Genomic DNA, 21,597 nt, shown 5'->3' with positions numbered 1-21,597 from the left:
TCTCTCCAGCCACTGCCCCCAGCAGCCTCTTGTTACTTGTGTTGCTGCTGAGGCCTGATCAATATTTCATAAAATACCTTCATTAGGTCTGCACTCACACAGTCCGAACAGGCTAACCCTCAGTGCTGCTTGCCAAGGAAGTATGCATCAATGATTATAACATTAAGATGACTCTTAAATAGCCCCTTTATGGGAAGAGAGGGAGAGGTAGGGATCATGCTATTCATAAATCAAGCTTTCAGCACGGGTTAATATCGATAAGATATACCGTACATGTTAGGGCTGCACAATTAGAAGAAGAATAATCATTACTTTGCCGGATATAATGATTATTCATCTTGGCGATTTGCGCAATATTTTATATTATTGATGATAATAACTTACATTTCAATAAACTGTATTATCTTAGACAGTTAATTACTACAATCTAAAGTGGCAACATGATCAGATGATGCCACAAAACCATTCACACTAAAGTTTCATTTATTACATCTTTGAACATGGAAGTGGAACTTAAGGCTGCAGATATTCTATATTTTTGTGACTGTAGTTTTTAGCAGACACTGACACGTAAATAGTGCATTTGTTGGGGAGCGTGGCTGCAGTGCGCTGCGGCAGCAGGATGGTGTACGTGTGAAGGACTCAAAGTAAACTACAGAGCCCGTGTTCATCGTTAACAAGTAGCAATGATGTTGCTCACTGATTTGTGAGCAACACACATCTTTCCTGTCCAAGTTCTGAGACAATAAAACAGCAACTGAAATTGCTTCCTCCAAAGGACTTGCAGCAGTGTCGAGTGCTCTTTTTATTATTTCTATTTTATAACATTGGGAAAAGACACATCTTCATCTGTACCTCATGAAAAAACAATTTGGGAAATGTACTTTCCCTGGAGTATTCCAGGAGAAATGTTAAAGGGACAATGGAGGTCTGTGGCACAGAGGAGCCAGCTACATCAGGCTTTGGCTACACAGGCAACACGTAGTAGATGTAGTCGGATCAATTCATCGCTGGTTTTTGTTTTTCCATGAGATTGGTTGACCATCAGATAAATATACAATCTCACCAGACTTATCCCGTCGGATGTGCGAGAGCACAGGAATGTAATAACTCAGCACTTACACTGCACATTTAGTATGTAGGGAATGCGGAACTCTGTCTGCAGGGCCGGGTGGCGCACTACGCAGGTGAGCAGCTTCCCCTGGGCGTAGCTCTGCGGTTGCCACATGTAGCGCACGTGTGCGGTGGTGGTGCCGTTGGGCTCATCCTGACTTTGCTTCTCGCTTCGTCCGTACAGCTCCGTCTCCCAGAAAACCTCAGCAGCGGGACGGCCCCGCTCTGCTATGCAGGTGGCCACCAGTGACTCGTTCCCACCATCCAGCAGAGCTGCGGGGCCGGCGGAAACATAGACCTTTGGCTCCACTGTGTTAAAGAGAGCGAAGAGAAGAGAGTGTTGGGGGGGGAGAAAAGATTACAAAATGAATATTGATCTTTTTGTGTATGTATATGAATAAATAATGTCCATCATATTGTATATGGAGAGACGGAAGGGGCCTTAGCATACTTAACTGCCAGAGAGAGCAGATTGACTTCCTTCATTTCACATATATGCATTAAGAATTGATGAACCATGCTATTCAATCATATGGAGGCATTTCAGTGGAGACTGAGCGGTCTTTGTTGATGTGTGTCAAACATATAAAGTGTTTTGAGGAAGAGTAATCTGTCCTACTGTGTGGGTTGAGCAGAGACTATGGTATGCATGGCTTTAGGGGACAACTCCTTAATATTGCAGAATCAGAGGCTACCGACAGTCAACACTGCGTTGAAGATGAGGAGCTAAGTTTCCATACACTTCTCAGCGCTTTACAGCTGGTGTAATGCTGTACCGGCTTCCCGAGAATAACTGCAGGTTTATACGGAACAAGGCCTTTCTCAACAGAGAGGCAAAACAGATCCATGCAAGAGGGACGTGACCAGAATAACACAACCCTCAACCTGTTGTGCAAAGCAGTGAAACAGTTTATCTTATGCTGCACTAGTCTAAAAAAAACAAACACATGGGGGCCCGTTTAATAATCACAGACTGTCAGAAATGACACCTGGGAAAGTTCAGCGAGACAAAAGATGTAAATAGGACAGTTTGGTCTGCTGAGGGAGGGGAAGACACAATGTAGGGGGTAGTGAAGTCGACTGGCTAAACAGGTTACACTTCCATGTACCGTGGCTAGAATGTCTTTGTATTGCAGTGCACCACCTCGTCCATCTCCGTGTCCCTTAAAAGAACAGCTGTTCCACTTACTGCAATGGTGACAGTTTTAAAAGACACGTGGGGGCACACGGCAGACTAATCCACAAGACAAGGCCATCACCTTTAAGACTTCTGCCCCCTCCCCCCCCCCACTCCACTCCACCCGAGCAGGAGGTCCAACAACAACTTCAAATAACTCCCGGCACCCCTGTTTCCAAAAATAACCTGGCGTCTCCTGTGCCCACTGCAGGGGCGGGGACACCGCTCCCAGTCATCCACCTCACATTCTTCACTCACTTCTCCCTGCCCCTCCCTACAGGCCTCCGACTATAAACAGTAGCCGCTCTATGTTAAGAGGCGAGCTGGCCGAAGCTTGAGAATAACTAAATCAGAGAGACGTGTTAATTTGGAGTTGCTGTCAGGAAGAAAGGGGAACACTTTGGATGAGTGGAAATGCTTTAGGGGAAAGGGTAACGATTTCCCTTCAGCAAACTGGCTGCATTGGCCCTTTCCCGCCCACATGCACACTGATCCGCATATGCACACCAAACACTGACGTCAGAGTGGGAACCCCTAGAAAGTAGGGATTTAACTGGATCTTCAATGTTAATGCATCACGTCTGGACATTTTTACAGGAAGATTTAGCATCTAAAACCGTATAAATTGGCAGTCACTTTGGTATGATGATCTATCGCAGCCATCATTTTCATGTTTAGACTTTGGATGCTGTGAGGGAAAAGGTCGGTGCTTTAAGAAAACAAAAGCCAGTGAAGAAAAACAACCAACATTGGCTGTGCAAATGATTAGTGGAATTATCTGCGAGGGAGCCGTTAGCTTCGTTAGCTGGAAGGTGACAAAACTAGAAAAGATAAGATATAGGACATGTAGCGATATTCAAGCAAAAATATAGCTTCATGACACACACTTCACAGAAACTGGGGGGAAAGTTCGGCATTGTTTGAATAGTATGAAAGGAGAAATGAAACATTTCTCACCACAGAAAAACTTGGCTTTGTTGAGTAAGCAACTTTAACCATCTATCTGTGGGGCTGATTTCTCTATTTTATGACCCAACAAAGAAAGACATTATTGGCCACATGAATGAACAGAGAACTTTAAACAAAAAAAAGAATTTTGTTTAAAGTTTGTGGTTGGAGGAGTAAGCGCGAATGCTTATCGATAAAATCTGCCTCGCCAACTTAATACGTGTACAAGCCATTCATCTTTCAGCACTTTAAAACAAAGGGTCATTCTAATTCATTCACTTAATGTGTCATATTTTCCTCCTCTGGTTCCTTCCTATTGCTTACTGGTGGGAACCTTTGGCGCACGCTTCCTGCTGAACTGTTCCTTAAAAGCTTGGGCCTTTTCTATGAGAAGCTGTAGACACAAGAATGAAAAGGTAAGCGTTGAGCCAGAACAAACACTGCGTGTTGAGTGTTTCATGATTAAATACACGAGTAGGTGCAACTGTTTTGAAAATAAGTCACCTGTTAATCATTATAATGTGCCGTGACTTAGGCCTATTATTCATCGCTTTACTTTATTTCATTTAACAAGGAATGAAAGTGAAGTCAAGTGCTTTCTCCCAAACCTCAGAGTATAAACATGAATTCAAACTTGAAGTCGAGTAGTTTAAACAAATACACACACCGTACAAGCAATATGCTGTATATTAAAACAATATGTTAATTAACTCTAGTTCAACATGACTATATTGTCCATATGCTGACGTGTAATCCAGATTTGTTTTCTTTTTTTAGGGCTGCAGCCAGTTTTTCCTTTTGCTAAACACGCGTGAAAAAAAGTCGTACCAAAACAAGACAGAGATGATGAATCCAATCTTCATCGCTGCCTTGGGAACTTGAACGTGCTTAATTTAGGTCTTGTAATTGTGAAGTTCACTCTTTAAGAAAAATACCCTATGCCCACATGACATGTATCTAATTGCCAAGAACATATATTTCCAACATAATCACACCCTAATTACATCTGAATTGTAAAGTAGGCTTAAGTATGTATTTGTGTATGGGCTTGCATGTATGTGTTTGTGTGAGCCATAAAAATAAGAAACTTTGCCTGAGAAGCTGCTCAGAGAGGAGAGCAAGGTGTAGTTGAACTCTGTGAGGTCCCAGACACTGTGGCTGTCACAGCAGCACTTAATGTACCACTCATTAGTCATCAGAGTCTCCTTCAGTCTCTGGAGGGAGACAAGAAACTACTGCCTACAGTGCAATCTCCGACTCTCAGCGCTGCCTGAGTGCAATACAACCACCAATTTAGGGCTTGAAACATACGCTGACCACAGAGAAAGTTCATCGTTCATGCTCTTCAGAGACGGGGTTACTGTATGTGCCCATACAGTGCAGAATGTACATGTTAACACCAGAGCACAGGCAGTGTACTCTGTGGAAGCAATACTTTGGGAAAACAAGAAATTGGTAATGAGAATCCTCATTAAAAGTGCATCACATGCGTATACGGTGAGTGGCAATTAATACAGTACACAGATCTAGGTACAGTGTGTGTGTTTGATGGGGTTTTGTACATTTCTTATTGATTCTTTTGGTGTTTATTACATAATGTGGCCATGTTTTTTGTTGTTGGGGTTATCAAGGAAAGTCAAATTGCCTCAACATAGAGCAACTCTAGAAGAAATCGTTAAAAAAGAAAGCTAAATGTGCAGATACCAATAAGTATAGTGTCTTTTATTATACATTTTATTTCACTCAAGATTGCCAAGTTTGTCATCTGCGTACTCCAATGCCTGTGAGAGCTTCACAAATGCCAATTACTCAGCCTGAGGCATTAATTTCATAATTAGTGACAAAGAGGGCAGAGCAGACAACAATTCTCACTGCCTCGAGGGAAATAGCTGAACATTGTAATGTGAAGATCATTACTACGTATTACATATTTTCATACAGCATGGTTAAATGCAAGTGAATGTCTTGAAAGTCCCTCTGTATCACACCCTGCAATTAAATTGTTGTTGGGACTGTGAACTTTCTGCACTTTGTTTACATGGTTGCTTCATAAGGAGAGTCTGTAAATGCCTTATAACTATTAATGTGTGCTTTGTGTGTAGGTGGCCTCATGGAGAAATGAATTTAAACCTGACGTAGCAGTTTTTCGCAGTCAGAGACACTGGGGTGAGTGAGATGAGAGGGACCACACCACAGCAGCTTCTACACAGCTGCAGATTCCTTTAGGGATTTAAATGTACAAGGGGCTGTGTCCAGGTAGTAATTTTAAACGCTAGGTAGCTTCAGGGAGTAGTTTGTTCCTTCAGGGCAAACACTTAGTAGTCACTTAAGCTTTGCTTAATCACAACCAACAGTTTCCTGCTTTGAAAATTGAGATTAAAGAACAGCATAAAGAAGCACTCAATACAATGAAAAAAGGAAGTGAGAGAGCTATACTTTACCTAAAACATTAACATAGGTTGATGCTTGTGTGTTGCCCATAGGAAATGTTACAACTTTGCAGGTGTAGGACCCAATATCTGCAAAGCCAGCTCCTTCAATGGTAATGGTAGCATCTCGTACAGAGGGGGAAACAAACGAGATGCGCTTGGTGTAGTCTGGAGAGATGGAGGTTCCAAACTCGGGGTTGAACACTGCCAAAGTAATGGTGCCTGAAGGAAGAAGACGTTCCCAGGAGCTCTGTGTGAGGTTGGAGCCCACCTCTATTCTGCAGCCCAGTGTGATGTTCTTCCCCAGCACTGCATTCACTTTCTCAGGAACAACCACCTGGTTACTGCTCACACCTGCCGAGAAAACAGGATAGAGATGGGATTCAAACAAACAACAGCAACACATCATTGTTGCAGCTTTAATTAAATTGTAAAAATGCATTTCTCATGACACTGTCGTTTCATTGGACTCAGAGATTACAGTTTTTCTCCTCGTCCACTGTGATAGCTATAAGAGAGATTAGAATTCGACAGCAGCTGCAAAGTGCCAGCAGTGAGGCTCATATTAAAATTGAATGCTTGATTAGCTTTGCAGTACACCGGATTATGCATTAATTCCCGTCACTCATCATCAATATAGTCTTCCATGGTCACTTTAACAGCCGTCTTTTGTTTCAGACATGTTTCTCCTGGGGCAAAGGACCAGACTGCATCTGGGTTAGTCTGAGTGCTCTGCTCTCACTCTTAATAAGCAACACACGTTCACCACAGGACACTCAGACTGTCCCTTTTGCTAATCATCAGAGCACCTTTTAAGCAGGAAAGAAAGAAAAAAAATCACTGGCAGGAGATGAAACAAAACAAGTTTTATACCCTCTTTCTATGAGACCCTTAAACTTGACTTGAAGCCAACCGCAGGTTTTTTTGAACGTGTTATTTTAAAGTAAAGTAATGCAACATGTAAACTTGGTTTTGAATATTAATGGCTATTTGAATGCTGTAATTCCTGAGAGCAAGGCAAGACAAGATGAGCATGTGCCTTGAGTGGTCACAGCAAAAAGAAATCACACTTTAACTTTGAGAAATAAAGAAACAGATGAGTGTGATTCGGTGTGTGTGTGTGTGTGTGTGTGATGCAAACTGTATGGACATCTGCGTCATCTGCATGTCACTGTTGATGGCGGTACTTCTGGGTTGTAGCAAAAGAAAACAAAAACAACCAGCTCAGTGGACATGAATGCAGTATCTTGCAAACCTGACCTGAAATAAGTCCTAAATTACAGGTTATGGCTACAGCCCTGAATGGGGAAAAACTCCATCCATCCAAAGCTCAGTTTGTTTCGTGAGCGTAAATGACACAAATGAGTAATTGATAAAAAACATGTACGCTAAGAAATGTCTTTACAAATTCAAAAGTGAGTTGTGGAGTAGATCCACAATAAACCTTGTGAAAATGTTTGTTTTACAGATAGAATGTAAAAAGTTGATTTCATTCAAAAATATTCAAACAGTAAGTTTTCTCGTCATGGTTACAGTCGGAGTAAGCTAAATTTGGAGCCATAAATTTCCACTTTGTACGGAGTCACGGATGTGTATGGAGTAAAGCTTATAAAAAAAGTGGTCCACTGGCTGGTATTTTGAGTCGTTGGCATGAATGTGAGTGGTAAGCCACAGCAATGCTATCTTGGTTTGTGAGGAATATAGCCAAAAGGAGGCTGAGGCTCCCCGTGCTCCATTACGTCCCCTGTAATTTCAGTGATTACACACATACACACAAAAGCACACATACAGAGTTTCTCTTTTCCAAATGTGTATCTCATACCATGTGTGTAAGAGTCAGGCATTTTGTTTGAATGTCTGCTGACTCCTAAATGTATGTTACATTGTGTTGTGAAGTTTCAGGCTGAGCTATAATACTCTAGCTTTCCTGTTTGTTTGTTTTCTCTACTGACCCACATTTTCTAAATACTTTGTGTGTTTCTTGCCTTACTGTGCAAACTAATCTTACACTGTTCTGCACTGCATTTAGGCTCCTAACTTATTAAAGTGCAGCATTTAACTCAACCTGCCTCATTTGTCATTCACTTGGTAAAGTCACTTTGGATTATTATTCAATTTCTCCAAGATAATTTTAGGGATCCAATTACAACTTTTTCCCACCTTTGAATCATGACCAGGTCTAAAAAAAGCCCATACTGCTATAATGTGCTTAGCAGTGCATGTGTTACCCTGTGTTTGCATTGCATCTGCTGGAGTCCTCTGGGTGCACTGGTGTGGGGGAGAATCAGGGTCAGAGCCGTGTGGGTTTCGCATTCTGCACTCCACGGCCAGCTGAGCTGACGCGACAGCTGTTTGTTGTCACCTTACTAATGCAACTCAGTTGTTTTGCTATAAAAATACAATTATACTGCCATAATAAAATCTTGACAGTGAGATAAATTCTTGCAAATATACATGTTTTACTGATACAAGAATAGATGTCATGCTGATAAAAAAAGCCTCCTTCAGCATTGGTTGTCTGAGTGGTAAACTAACATGCTTGGCATGCATGGCATTGTGTTGATGCATGCAGACACGTGTCTCAGACCAGGCTTCTCCCCAACATGCTCTACATACTGCAGCTACCTGACACGATACTCCAACTGCTACCGTTCGTAGTTTGTCTATCTCAGTGTGTCAGCTTTCAGGCCTGTCAAAGCACACAAAGAAACTAGACTCCATCCGTGCCATGTTCTGTTTGTTTTACAGTAAGCATTTGGGAGTAAGTAGGAAAGGAGGGAGTGAAAGGGGGGAAGTGCTTAAAGAGGACTCCACCCTTACCATTATGGGAGGAGAGACAGATGGCCTCTGCATGGGATACCTAAAGCCAGGATGAGAGTGGGGAAACTTGGCAATGCAAGGCTGGGATCGTGAAGAACACAGCCAGAGCTCGCAAACTGGAGCTCCGTGAAATATTATCTAAAATACTGCAGGCAAACGAAATGTAAGCAGTGCGTTAAACAAAGCATGACAGGTCATGGTGTGTTTCATCAAGAAATAAAAGAGAGAGAGTGGAGGCACAGCTCAGGATTGTCACTAGTTTCATTACTGGTTACTTACTTATCCAGTGAACTAATACGTTTCAGAATTTTAATAGGAACATGAAAAACTATATTTTGTTCCCATCTTTATACTGGGTCACAGTTGGGTACTTTGAAACCCATTTAGTCAACTCAAAGTGCACCAGAGAACAGGAATAACCCTGGCCTGCAATCCCTAATTTGACTTGAGAGAATATGCTGCACTTTTGCCCCCTTTTTCCTTGAGAAACCCAAGGAAAGAATGAACTCATGGGAAGGATATGCTTGGCCTTTGAAGAAATGCTTCATATTTGTTTCTCTCCCTCCTGACATCACTAATTGCGACAAGCTGCTCGACAGATGCAATGGTAAATCAAAACCTTCCTCTTTGCCTGGTAACCGGCTCAAACATTCCACGTCGGCCACTTGATGAGCCAAGATCTCCACCTACCTAGACCTGACCTAGCTTCAGGCCTGACCTCCCCGAAGGAGGAGGCTGTCTCCTGGCTAGAGATTCTCGCAATGAAGCCTGCAGTTCATGTCATAAGCGTGTGAGACAGGAGGGATGGGATCCAAGGCCAGATACATTCTCATGCAGCAACAAAATAGACAATATGTCATGTTCATGTAGACAAACTCCATGCATAGATTATCATGTCAAACAGCACTCATGAGGGACTGATCTGCAGACCTCACAAGAGAAGAATGCAGACATGAGATCTGTGCAGTAGGGAGTGTGGTTTAGGAATAAAGCAAGAGGAAACTCTGAGTGCTCAGCATTCAGAAATGAATACATTTGAGGCGAGGAGGAATAAGGACACTGAACAAGAAATAGGGCAGTTATTGGGAGGAAGCACAGGAGTGAGATGGACAGAAGTAACAACTTGAGCAACAGTGTGAGGACATAACATGTAACTAGGCTGGGTCAATCATTTTTACAAGCTGATATTAATACAGACAGTTTGACAGAGTTTAGACCACAAAATCAAACCTACTGATACAAACGCATACGTATAATAAGCACTACAGAGACAGGACGGTTGATTTGCGCAGACTTTATAGTGCCTGCATTTATATTTATGAGATCCCCGTTATCGGATTTCAGCAGCAGAATTTAGGTCATGGGGTTATTGATGACAGCCTTTATTGATGACAGGTCTTTTCACATCTTTGGCCATCATATCTATCGTTTATGATAACCCACATTGTTTATATTACAACTAGACATTTTGAAACGCTGTGACATTGCTACAACGGGACAAAACACCTGAGCAGTCAGATGATCAGATAGGTTGTAAACTAGCCAACTCTACAAGTGAAGGTCTGCACACCCATAATCAATAATCCCTCACTGCAGGGGAAACCTGGATAAGTACAATACCTGTATGTCACAGATGAACCAGGAAGTTGGTTTGTAAACTGTGATGTTTGCAACGGAGATTTTGGGTAAAATAAATCTGTTCACCTTTGTCGTATCTAACGTTGCAGGATTATCTGACCAGTTACTTTGAGGAGTACACAGTTATCATAAGCAATGGAACCAAAGGTAATCAAATAGATGTCTCCTCTCCGCAATGTTAGCAAGCATGCTGGGATGCACCAGTCCCAGCCTAGTCCTCACCCTCTTCCCTGCTTCAGTAATTTTCAAGTGTGTGTAGGAGGTGAACACAGGCTGAAGGGCAGTGATTCATTACTGTTTAATGATTGCAGTCATTCGTTCCATGCACTAAAGTCCCTTAGTCTAGTATAGGCCAATGACAACATTAGCTGACTATTAAACTTCCATCTGATTCTTAAGGTTACATCTAAAAAAATGTTCATTGACGTGAATTTTAAAACGGCATTGGCAAACTCTGCCAACCTCACAAAAAGAAAATCTATGAATATGATTGATATATGACTATTGGAACTTGGAAGTCATAAAACAATTGGCTATTCAATTATGTCTTCATGGACTAATGCCGACAACAGCAACCATTCCCAACCCAATCCAAGGGGACAAAGAGGGGGGATAACATTTGAACCATTCTTTGTGTGCAACAACATCTGTAGATGGGACACGGCTTTGAGGAAAATGAACAAAAATTGTAACAGTTTGGAATTTGCAATAGCATTTCTTTCAGCAATAAATCTTCAACTGGGGCCTGCGTTTTTTTTTGTTTCGCCTGTCTCTTTAAACACTGGAAACTCAAAGAAGTCAATAGGCGTTGTGGAGCCATTTGTTTGGTATTGTTACCCTCGAAAGAGGTGACCTGAAAAAGAAAAAGCAGACAATGCCTATATGCCTAACACAGGACCCCAGACCATTGCTTTATTTTTGTAAGACCTATAATCAGTTAGACAGGATAGGCCAAGTGGTGTATTGCCTGTTTTATAGCATGTCTTTATCGTAAGAAATATTTGTGCAGTCTGAAAGAAACATTAGTGCCTACACCAGCTCTAATCTACCCCCTTCCTTCCTTGCATTGTATCCTGTGAGAGTGTGATGCTTTTTCAGAGGGCTAATTCATGGTGGAGACAAACACAGGCTGACAGGCCTTTTAAAAAAAGGGGCGTGTGGGCCTCTTTCACACATCACTGTCCTCTTCAAAACCCTTTTCTCATTGCTCCCCCATAGCAATGTGGGCTTCTGTGCTCTTCTCATCCAGGTCACATTTGATTAAAGATCCATGCTTAAAAGAAAAAGATCAATAGTGTTGACATACAAAGTGTCAGGATAGGTTACAACCTCTCATCAGAGTCAACTACGGCTATAGAACTTGTGAAGGACAATGTCTTCCACTGTGTATCAAGGCAACACAAACACTCCTACAGCATCCTGCCTTATTGTGTGGGATTTGTTATTGTTTGTTGTGGGGGTTTGAGGTATTTCGGTATGTGAACACAGTAATATGGACCCAGAGATGGGCAGCAATGTTATTTTCCCTTCCAGTAGAAAATGTCTAACAAAATGTACTATTTTGGGGAAATAAAAGACAGTTGGAAAAGTCACAGATGGTCACAGACAGCAAGGAAGGGCACTGTTCAAGCTGCTGTGTGATAATTAACTTCATTTAGGAGGGTTTCATTTTAAGGGGAGAAGCTACAATGAGAGTCTTTCTCAATTAGAGCTTAAGTGTATGACATCCCTGACACAGTAATGCTAATAAGACACCACACTGCACTCACTATCACACCACAGTGGTGTTGAAAATTGCACAGGGGTAGAATTGTTGTTTATGTCAGGGTCTGCAAGCTCATCAAGTACATCCTTACTGCTTCTGTCCTCTTTTAGATAGCTGACTGTTCTCAAAAAAACCTTTATCTTGTCTCAGAAGCTGACAGCCATGAATGAATGTTTAGACATATACGACATAAAACAATTAGCCAGGCATCACTCAAAGACAACTGGAGCCTTTATACTTCCAGCTGTTTTATGTTTGGCCTAATATCTGTTTAATTGATTTTAGTAAATTATTCACAGCATCCACTAAAATCTAGCATCGAGCCAAACAAAGATAGCATAGGAAGGCTACCAAGGAAGGGTGATTCAATGTCCAACCCTCCTCATTAGCCTCTTTAATAATAACAGATAACATTTTGGCCTCATATATTCAAAACAGCAACTCAATCCAACTTTGTCTTTGACTATAGTTTTATCATTGGGACCCATCCCCACCGCAAAGACACCACCAACATGTCTCACACAACTGTATTCCCAAACGAAAAGAGAAATGTCATTTTTCTCATAGCAGTCTCCTTAACAATGCTCGAGTGTAAACCCAGCAATGAACCATACGCATTCGAGAGATTATCATTTAAGAATCATGCATTGTTTGTTGACACATGTTGTTTTCACCACATTTACACAAGTCCCTATGTCCTTTGAATCAAAATTGTATAAAATCAAGCTCAAATCTTCATTCATGATGACAGAAATAGATCAGGCCCTTGTTGGGCGGTGGGAGGAGCTTTGCTGAGAAGAGAGAATGGGTTCTGTACTAATCACAGACTCCACTGCCCTTCACTGGGTCTAAATGGGCTACTGTACTTTCATTAGTCTGATCCAACATAATGGAAACATAGTCTCCCACATGTCACTGAGATCCCAGTGGGAATTAGACTGTTTTTCTTTAAAATGATTCCCATCATTGTCCAATTTTAGATTTCTTGTAGGACGCCTGTTCCTGCAAACAACCTTTTTTTCCCAAAGGTTCTACATGATGTTAGTGATTGTCACATGTAGGCTGCACACTCTGGACTTGTATTATGTAAGGAACGTGCAGAGATGTGTAATAGGCCTATGTATTGGTGTAAGAGAGATAGAGCTGAGAACACTGGTAGGTGGTAACAATACACTGCCATCCAGTAAGATGCATGACAGACTAAAAGCAAACATCCTTGAGTAGAAAATGTGCTATCTGGCAATTCGTTGAATAGCAACAAAGGAAAGAGGGAGCACAGTAAATCTTTATTTGTTATTTATTCTTTTGTGCCAAATCAGATGGTAAAAAATGCTAGTAGGACTAGAGAGTGTAGTAGGGAGTTAAGATGTTTTGTTACAGTATATGATAAAAAATATTCTGTAAAATAGTCTTTGGTCAAAGCTGTTTTGCATATTTTTTTTATTTTGGTGTCCCGAACTTCTCAAAAACTAACCCTAAACCAAGTTTGGATGCCGCTCCCTCCATCAATGAAGTCTCTAGAAATAAACAAATGTACAGTATAAAAAATACATTAGGGAGAGGAAGTAAAGCAGTCCAACACAAATTAGCATCTGTATCGTGTGCACCCGACGGTCAATAAAAACAGTAAGTAGTTTGGTCAGTGTGGCATTTCAGCAGCATTATCCTGGTCAGAGGCAGTTCATTTTCCCGGCACACCCACTTTTCCCGGCACATACTCTCTGTTTCTGCAACAGATTAAAGCGCTACTCTTGATTTACAATTACCACTCACTTTGAACAGTGAGAAGGAGATTTAGCGCCTTAGCTAATTTGGGATTAAAACCAAATCACAGCCGAGTTGACTACAGTACATCTATAGTGACCTCACAGAAAAACACAAATGCATGTATTTGACAACATGGCAATGCAAAAAGAAGTTTTTATCAAACTGTTCGGTCTATGACTACGACTTCAATGGAAGGGGAATATTGTCAACACACCCCTCTTTGCAATGTACTACACACACCCCTCCCACACTGTTAAACTCTATAGCACAGAGCATCAAAAAAGCCAGTAAGACAACATACATGTGTATTTTTTCTGGGACTCAGGTTACACGTCTGGTTTGACATAGTGTTCCCATAACATGAAGCTCACTTGGATGTAAAAGACAAATATTTTGAGTATATAAAAAGGCAGTAGTACCCCATTCAATGATGGTCTAACAGTTTTAGGTTGTAAAGTAAGTAAAATTAACTGTGATGCCCTCTTCTTTAAAATGCAAATCAATCCATAATCCAATATCCGATATTCTGACATTGTTTTTAAGCCCTAAATAGAACTGGCCACTTGTTTTGTTATGATCCTTTTCACAATCTAAGTACAGGGAAAAAATAGCAACCACATTGAACTATCATGTTTGTCAGCAGTGAGCAGTAATTTATGACTACCATTGTGTGACAGAGCAGCTTAGCTGTTGAAAAACAGAGTACCGGTATATGTTCGACCTTCCTTCGTTAATACTAAACAGAAACAAACCCTGCAGTCCATTTGGTATTATTTGCTACAAGTATTCAGCTGTACAGTCTATTTGAAAATGAAAAGAGTATCAGGAACCAAAGCAGTAGGATGTAAACTATAGGGGGAAATGTGGACATGGGGGGGGGGGGGGGGGGGTGTAGCAAGGATGGCAGGGGAATACAGAATCATTTGGCTGAATTCCAGCAGGGATACAGTAGTGCAAAATCATGTTCAAGCCATTACCGCAATACATCTGCATCAAGGACCAGGGCTGCTCAGCAAGCCAAATCAGGGAACTCAGAGCCAGGGGACATATCTTTCTTTCCCTTAGTTTCGGTGTCTGATGTTATCTCACACACAATGAGGGCAGACGGTGGGCGCTGAAACCTAGAAAACTTGGACTGATAAAATAGTAAAAACTCTACGTGAAACCCAACATATGCGTTTACTTTTGTCTGCTTCAAGGGATGAGAGTGTTCCCGAGTGAAATGCAGGGAAGTTAAAACTGTACCCTCAGTACTATAAGAAACATGTTTGGACTGTCACTCATCAGCAACTCCATTATTGTAAATAATACATGCAGTGAACATTTCCTGCTCACTTATGATTTTGGACCCTGGGACTCTGGGATAGTAAGGATACTTTTTATGTTTCCAATGCTAGATTTAGTTGTATGTCATAGACTATAAATGTGTGGATGTAAAGTATAACAGACACAGATTGTGAAGACTACATTAACTTTGTAGGGGGAGAATTAAAACAGTTGGTTGACTGACTTGGTAGAAATTGTCCAGATATCTTGAGCCAAATGTGTGTTTTCATACTTAACACATATCATAGGTTTGGACACTAGATACACGAGGCGCATAGAGGCATAAGAACTGGGAAGTAGGTGAGTGTAATACAGAGGGATCTAAGCTGCAGGTGTGCTGAAAACAGCGAAAACGAAAGATTCCTTCCATTAGCTACAGTATAATGTATGGCATCATTCATTGCGTACAAGCAAATAAGACAACACTACTGATAGATTACTTGCTATAGTCAGCACCTCCTATTTGACTGGTGGGTGTTAATACTCTTCCACTTGGGTGGTAGGGGGTGTGTTAGTGTATACAACTGAATGTGTGCTCATCCCAAACATCATAACAGCCTGACAGCTGAATGAGTGAAACAAATAAGAATGAGCAGTGAAAAGCAGCCACACCTGTTTCCCATAACCTCAGCACTCCCCTCCTGGGGGAGTCAACTGCTGACTGTGCACATCCTGCATGTATACCTCTTTAATATGGACTGTGAAGCCACAGTGTATCCGAGTGACCCTAACCTAGGGGAAAAAACCTGACTCCTGAAAACAGCAGGCAAAAGAGCGGTTTAAAAAGGTTTCCCTGTGTTCATTCACAGTAGGTAATTAACCATGGAAATGTCTGGAAGCCATTTTTACCGCACAGTTTCCTATGACTCAGTGATTGAAACAGTCAATTGTCTATCCAAGATGTATTCAGTTGACAAGGCTACTGGCACAGTGGAAATAGCATCCCTAATAATAGCCTTTTCTATGTATTTTTTGCATGTTCCCCCTTTTCCTCACAATTTTGAATGGCTAATTACCCATGCACTATGGTCCTAATGGCTGGTAACTCCCAATGTTGTTCTGGGGAGAAAATAGACATAAAATAATGAATGCCACTAAAAACACCGTGATTGCTTTGTGAAACCAGACGCTTGGGTTAAAGGTTAATATTTGTGTCATCATTATTAAATCCAAGAGAAAGACCAAATTCAATAAAGTGTTAGTCTGTCTCTCAATGCTTTTCTGCTTTCATAACCTGTCTGTGGCACCCAGCACCAAGCCCAATAATTCCTGCAGAAGATGCAAATCTTTTAAAAGCTGGGTCGCAAATAATACGTTTCAGTGTAAAAAAATATTTCCTAAAACAGTTGGGCACTGTAGTTTATAGCCGACGTTACTTAAACAGGACTTAATGTGTACTGCATTTGTTAGTGAATATAACCTCACAGTTAGCTAGCTAGTATTTATGCAGCATTGTCAATGTTGGATTGACTCAAAAGAATAAGAATGAATAAGAATTGGAGAATTGGAGCCATCTTCAGAGCCCCTATTATAAAGAATAAACAGTATCTTAAATTAGTGTAATTCAGGTTAGAATAGGTCAGTGCAGGCAGTCCTACGTGCGAAGAAAATGGGCTGAAAGTAATCAACAATTGACTGCAGTGTCACATTGGGGTCTTTTTATTCATCCTACACACAAGTTCATGGATAAACTAAAAATGGGGGTTACAGCTCCTAATTTACTGATGGACCACCAGGGAACAGCTTGCCATACAAAGCCTCTGACAGTCACATCTGTCGGGGGAAAGGAAGCAAAGGGTGGAGTCAACAGAAGCTGGTGACCACAGCCTGTGCCCTGAACCCCACACACACTGCCTCCATGTCCCACAATAAAGCAGCACACTCATCTGCTGATGGCCTTCTTTCAAAAAGAAACACTGCCTGCATTTAATGTGATTAGGAGTTTTCAGTCTGCTGCTTCACAGCTGAGATTTAAGATCAAATGAGAGGATCAGATGAATGCTGCAGCTGCTACCCACAGATGTGAATACAAATCCTAAAACTTTCTTGTATATAATTCCAATAGATGCTCAACTTAAAGTTAACCAATCATCGTTTGAACTGGACTGACTACAAATTGTAAAAGTATCAAATTAATCGAGTACAATTCATTGTGACAGAAGGTTTTGTTTTAGCCTGATAAAGCATTGGAATTTCCCCAGAGAAGCCAGGAAGGTTGGCAGGTAACTATATCTCTACATCTAAAAGACAAATTGAATGTTCAGACTGATAATGACATTAAGTTATCCACCCACCTCCCGCAAACAGAAAGTGCCCAAAGTTGACCTGATCGGCCCTTTGCTTTGTGGGGACAAAGCTGTATTTGATTTATATTTCCAATGACAAAACTACTTTCTTGGCTACATCTTGCTGCCAATTAATAACCACTGAAGCACATTAACCTCTATGGAGGAAGACATATGCTCAGTCAGTGCACTGCTTTTTCAAATCTATTTCTGCTTTGAGTCTGTAATTTAGGTGGCTCCATTACGACATTATTTATTTATATTATGAATCATATGGCCCCAAGAGAAGAAACCACACAACTATGGTCTTCAATTACAGACCTCACAGCCTGTAGCCACGCCTTGAATAAATCCCCTCCTCACAGCTCTGTCTACACTACAGCAAATCTGAAAATGACACAGCTGAGGAAGGTTTTTGACACGAAGTTCCCCTGCACAACAGTAGGTCTGAGCCACATGGGCTCCAACCATATGTTATTGAAATTCAAAAACCTGCACGCATTTCTCTTCCAAACACGACACCAAAACTAACCTTTGCCGGCAAGTTTGTCCTCTGTGTTAATAATCAGCCTGTTTGGCTGTCGAGGTGACTAGTTAAACTGAAAATCTGCACACACACATGGCCCCAAACAGCAGCACATGTTTCAATCAGCTTAGTTTGCAACTGTGCAGTTGTTGTTTATCAGTTCCCCGCGTTGATTTATGAACCAGTGTTTTGTGGGTACAGACAGAAAAAGTATTGTATGAAGAGGAGTGTGTGTGTGTGTGTGTGTGTGTGTGTGTGTGTGTGTGTGTGTGTGTGTGTGTGTGTGTGTGTGTGTGTGTGTGTGTGTGTACGCATGACAGATATCATTAGTTACAGCCCCATACTATAAAGTATTAGGTGGTGGCAGTTTAAAAAAATATTTTTGTGACTTGTGTACTTGGGAGTATGTCACTTATTACATTTAGCAATTCAGGAAAGGTTTTATGGTCCTTTTAAGAAACTGCTACCATGGCATAGCAGGGACTCTTTTATTGCCCTTGCATTCAGGAAAAAACTAATGGTGCATTCCTGAGCAGTATTTACTTTAGTATCCATCAATGTTTGCCTCTTCTTTTGTCTTAGCAGGCCTGTCATGTATCGTAATCCCAGCTCAGGACTGGGATGCAGCAAAGCTCTCCAGCTGCACTACTCGGGACAGTATGGAGACTGGAAGGTGCTCTGACTGGCATGCAGCCCAACGGCAGGTCAATACTTCCAGAGACTCTGCGACTGCAGTGCCTCCCCTGAAATATGTCTTCATTTCCCCTGACACCCCTCACGCCCAAAGCGGAGAGAGGTCTGCGCTGCCTCTCCTCTCCTGTATCACATAACCCCCCCATCTGTATCCAACAACCACTTGGCAAACTTTTCACAAAGGAGCTCCTCTTTGCTCACCATGAGTGACACCCACAATACTCAATTTCGTTTCTATTTGTATACAACACGAATCAATACCGCTCCTCAATGAGTTTCTATTTGAGTGGGAGAGAAACCAAGCCGGTATTTCCCTCACACTCCCTGAGTAATGTAAGATGTATGTAAGCCAAGCCATGATGTGACTTACTGGAAGTAACGTTAACGTTAGCTAGAAAAAGTGTGTATAAATACCACAAAATCAGTGCTGCGTTATCCAAGTTATCTTCTGTCCCGAGTAGAGGGATTTGGGATAACACATCTAATTGAGTTAGCTTGTGTGTAATTAGCAGTTGCTGGTTTATTAGTTAAACTATTGTTAGTACCGTTAACCGTTAACAAAGTTGCATTGGAATGTGAAAGACAAACGAGGTTTAGCTAAATGTGAACTGACGCCAGCTGCTAACTTACTTTCCTACCGACATGATGTAAGGATAACTGTCCCCAGACAAGTACCGTTAGCCTAAATAAAGCTAGCAGGCTTTGAACGAAACACAGCCCATCTCAACACAACGAGGACCAACGTTAACGTTAGCCGGTTTTGAATGTGTGACTAACGGTAGAGACTCCGAGCAGCTCCACTGCAACTTCTTTCAATGGCCTCAAAAGTAGCACGGGCAAAATGACAAAGAGACCGTTAACTCACAGGTAAGTCCGTAAAAGGTGAGAAGTGTTGTTAAAAGTCGCAGTCCGTTAGATGGCAAAGTCCTCCTGAGCGGTGATCGTTTCTCCATGATTGTTGTCTGTGTGTGCGCTCTGGCACTCTCTGATCCGTCCTCCTCGCTCCTCGCTCGTCTCTGCTCTCTCTGGCTGGCTCGCGCTCCTGGGGAGCTGCTCTCCATAGCGACCGATCCGCGTGGGCTGTACCACTTCTGCAGGACAACAAACAGAAACAAACGTAGCCTACGCACCCACGCACGCACACACACGCACGTACGCACGGTCCCAATTATCCTCATTTGATTTGAATTGTTCTATTTTAACACCTATGAGATGCAATGAGTAAAACAGTAACGTGGAGTCAGGACGTGTTGTGGAAACTTGGTGGTATTGGTTGTAGCGGTAGCGTTAGTATTTCTCCATCCATACAGCAGTACATATACAACGAGTTTTTTGATGTTGGTCAGGGACAAAAAAAAACCCACATTAAATCTCCTCTGATTCAATATTGTAAGGAAAAAAAACTTAAACAAAAATAATGGTGGGGGACTTTATTTATAGGGTACTACTTTAGTATGGTTTGGGCAGTATATTGGATCAGGCCTAGCAATAAACTATGTATTGGCAGGGGTGGAAAGTAACTACAGACTAACAACATACTATAAACATTCTCACTCTAGGTTTACGCCTTTCATCAGCTTTAAATGATCTCATCCAGAACTGCACTACAACTTTTCAGAGGGCTATAATTTGCATTCAATTTGGCAATACTTGCACCATGTCTACCTCACACCTATATGTAGGCCTACAGTTTAAACACATCTGCACTTTCTATTCAAGTTATTGTTTTTACGTTTGTCTTTATTACTTTAAACTGCTTTAACGGTAACATTTATTTAATTATCTATCTATTTATGTACATCACATTTATCTGATAGTTGTATTTACTTCGCAGATTCAGATTATTAAAACAAAATATAATCAATTTATAAATTATGATGGAGAGATTAAACTGCCCTGCAGCATATAAAGTAGTTAAACTGAGCTACATCTTTGCCAGCTGCAACATTAAAGTGACATACACGTTAATGGATCAATAATTAGAATACAAATATATAATATACTGTACATGATTCTGAAATTTGACATTCTGCTTAATGAGTACTTTCACTTTTGGTACTTTAAGTATGTTTTGATACTAACACTTTGTACTTTGACTTCCCAGGCTGGATCAACAGGACAAAGTGAGCAGCTGCTCTGGGGCTCTAAAACCTCAGGGGGGACGAAGGCTCCAGGTTCACCATGTGGCAATTAGTTTTAGGTCATTTGATTAATTTAACATTTGTTTAGTAATACTGTTTGCAACACTAAAGCACAGCATAAACTGCCATGATCAGGGCCCTAAATTGACACCGGCTTTGTGACATCATTTTGAAGCCCTTCCTTGGCCCTAAGTTAAAAAGTAGTTTTAAAGCCTTTAAAATGTCAGTTTATATTGCACTTACATTATGCATATACCTTAAAATAATTACCAGATTCTGGCTAATGCTTACGCAGCTTATAGAAAGTGGGAGAAACAGGGTCGAGGGGATCAGTAGACGGTTAATCTTACCCTGGATAGAACATAGGAGGATAACTGCTGATCTTTATGTGTATTCTCTCTCTTTAAAAAAATGAAATAAAAGTGTATTTGTAATTTTGTATAGAGAAGTGGGAAATACCCGTGTCCTAAGAGCACACTTGTTAAAACGTGCACGCTAATCTGCAAAGAAACCTCTAATTGTCCAAATGACCGTTTTACTTTTTAAGCATGATTATCTTCTTCACAGCAGTGACTGAACAGGTAAATGTTCACCGTCTTCATACAGGAGACACAGAACCTGTAGTCTCTGTAACCAGCCTATTTATAGATCAAGTTTTCATATGCAAGTTTCAAATTGTATAAACTTATATAAATGTTGTTTTCACGTAACACATTTGTAAGGATTCCAGATTCAATCAATCAGTCAATATGGATAACAAAGCTTCCTTTGCTTCCACAACTATATTCAGTACACATTTATTCTGTAGAAATACATACACGTTTGAGTCTTTTAAGACTGTAACCTTTACCACAGTGTATTCAGCACATTTATTATGAGAAGTTGAGGGTCAAGGAAAGCAGCCGCAAAGGAGAAACTACTAACATTGTTTAACCACAAACTATACCTAAATATATAGAAATAGTTCAG

General features: G+C 41.1%; 1 protein-coding gene across 1 annotated transcript in view; it reads right to left on the bottom strand.

The window, feature by feature from the left end:
* nectin3a (nectin cell adhesion molecule 3a) overlaps positions 1-19,570 on the bottom strand; it is a 28,715-nt gene extending 9,145 nt beyond the window's left edge. The window contains exons 1-3 of the mRNA XM_029447063.1: positions 19,353-19,570; positions 5,680-6,021; positions 1,123-1,422 (exon numbers count right to left, since the gene is read on the bottom strand). Of these exons, the coding sequence (XP_029302923.1) occupies positions 1,123-1,422; positions 5,680-6,021; positions 19,353-19,548 (838 nt within the window). The 5' untranslated portion in view covers positions 19,549-19,570. The remainder of the gene's footprint in view (positions 1-1,122; positions 1,423-5,679; positions 6,022-19,352) is intronic.
* Between the last annotated feature and the right edge of the window lie 2,027 nt (positions 19,571-21,597).

The sequence above is a fragment of the Cottoperca gobio genome, chromosome 13 (assembly GCF_900634415.1).
Source record: "Cottoperca gobio chromosome 13, fCotGob3.1, whole genome shotgun sequence".
Lineage (NCBI taxonomy): Eukaryota > Metazoa > Chordata > Actinopteri > Perciformes > Bovichtidae > Cottoperca > Cottoperca gobio.
Note: the sequence above shows the minus strand (reverse complement) of the source record. Positions and strands in the feature narration are given on the sequence as shown.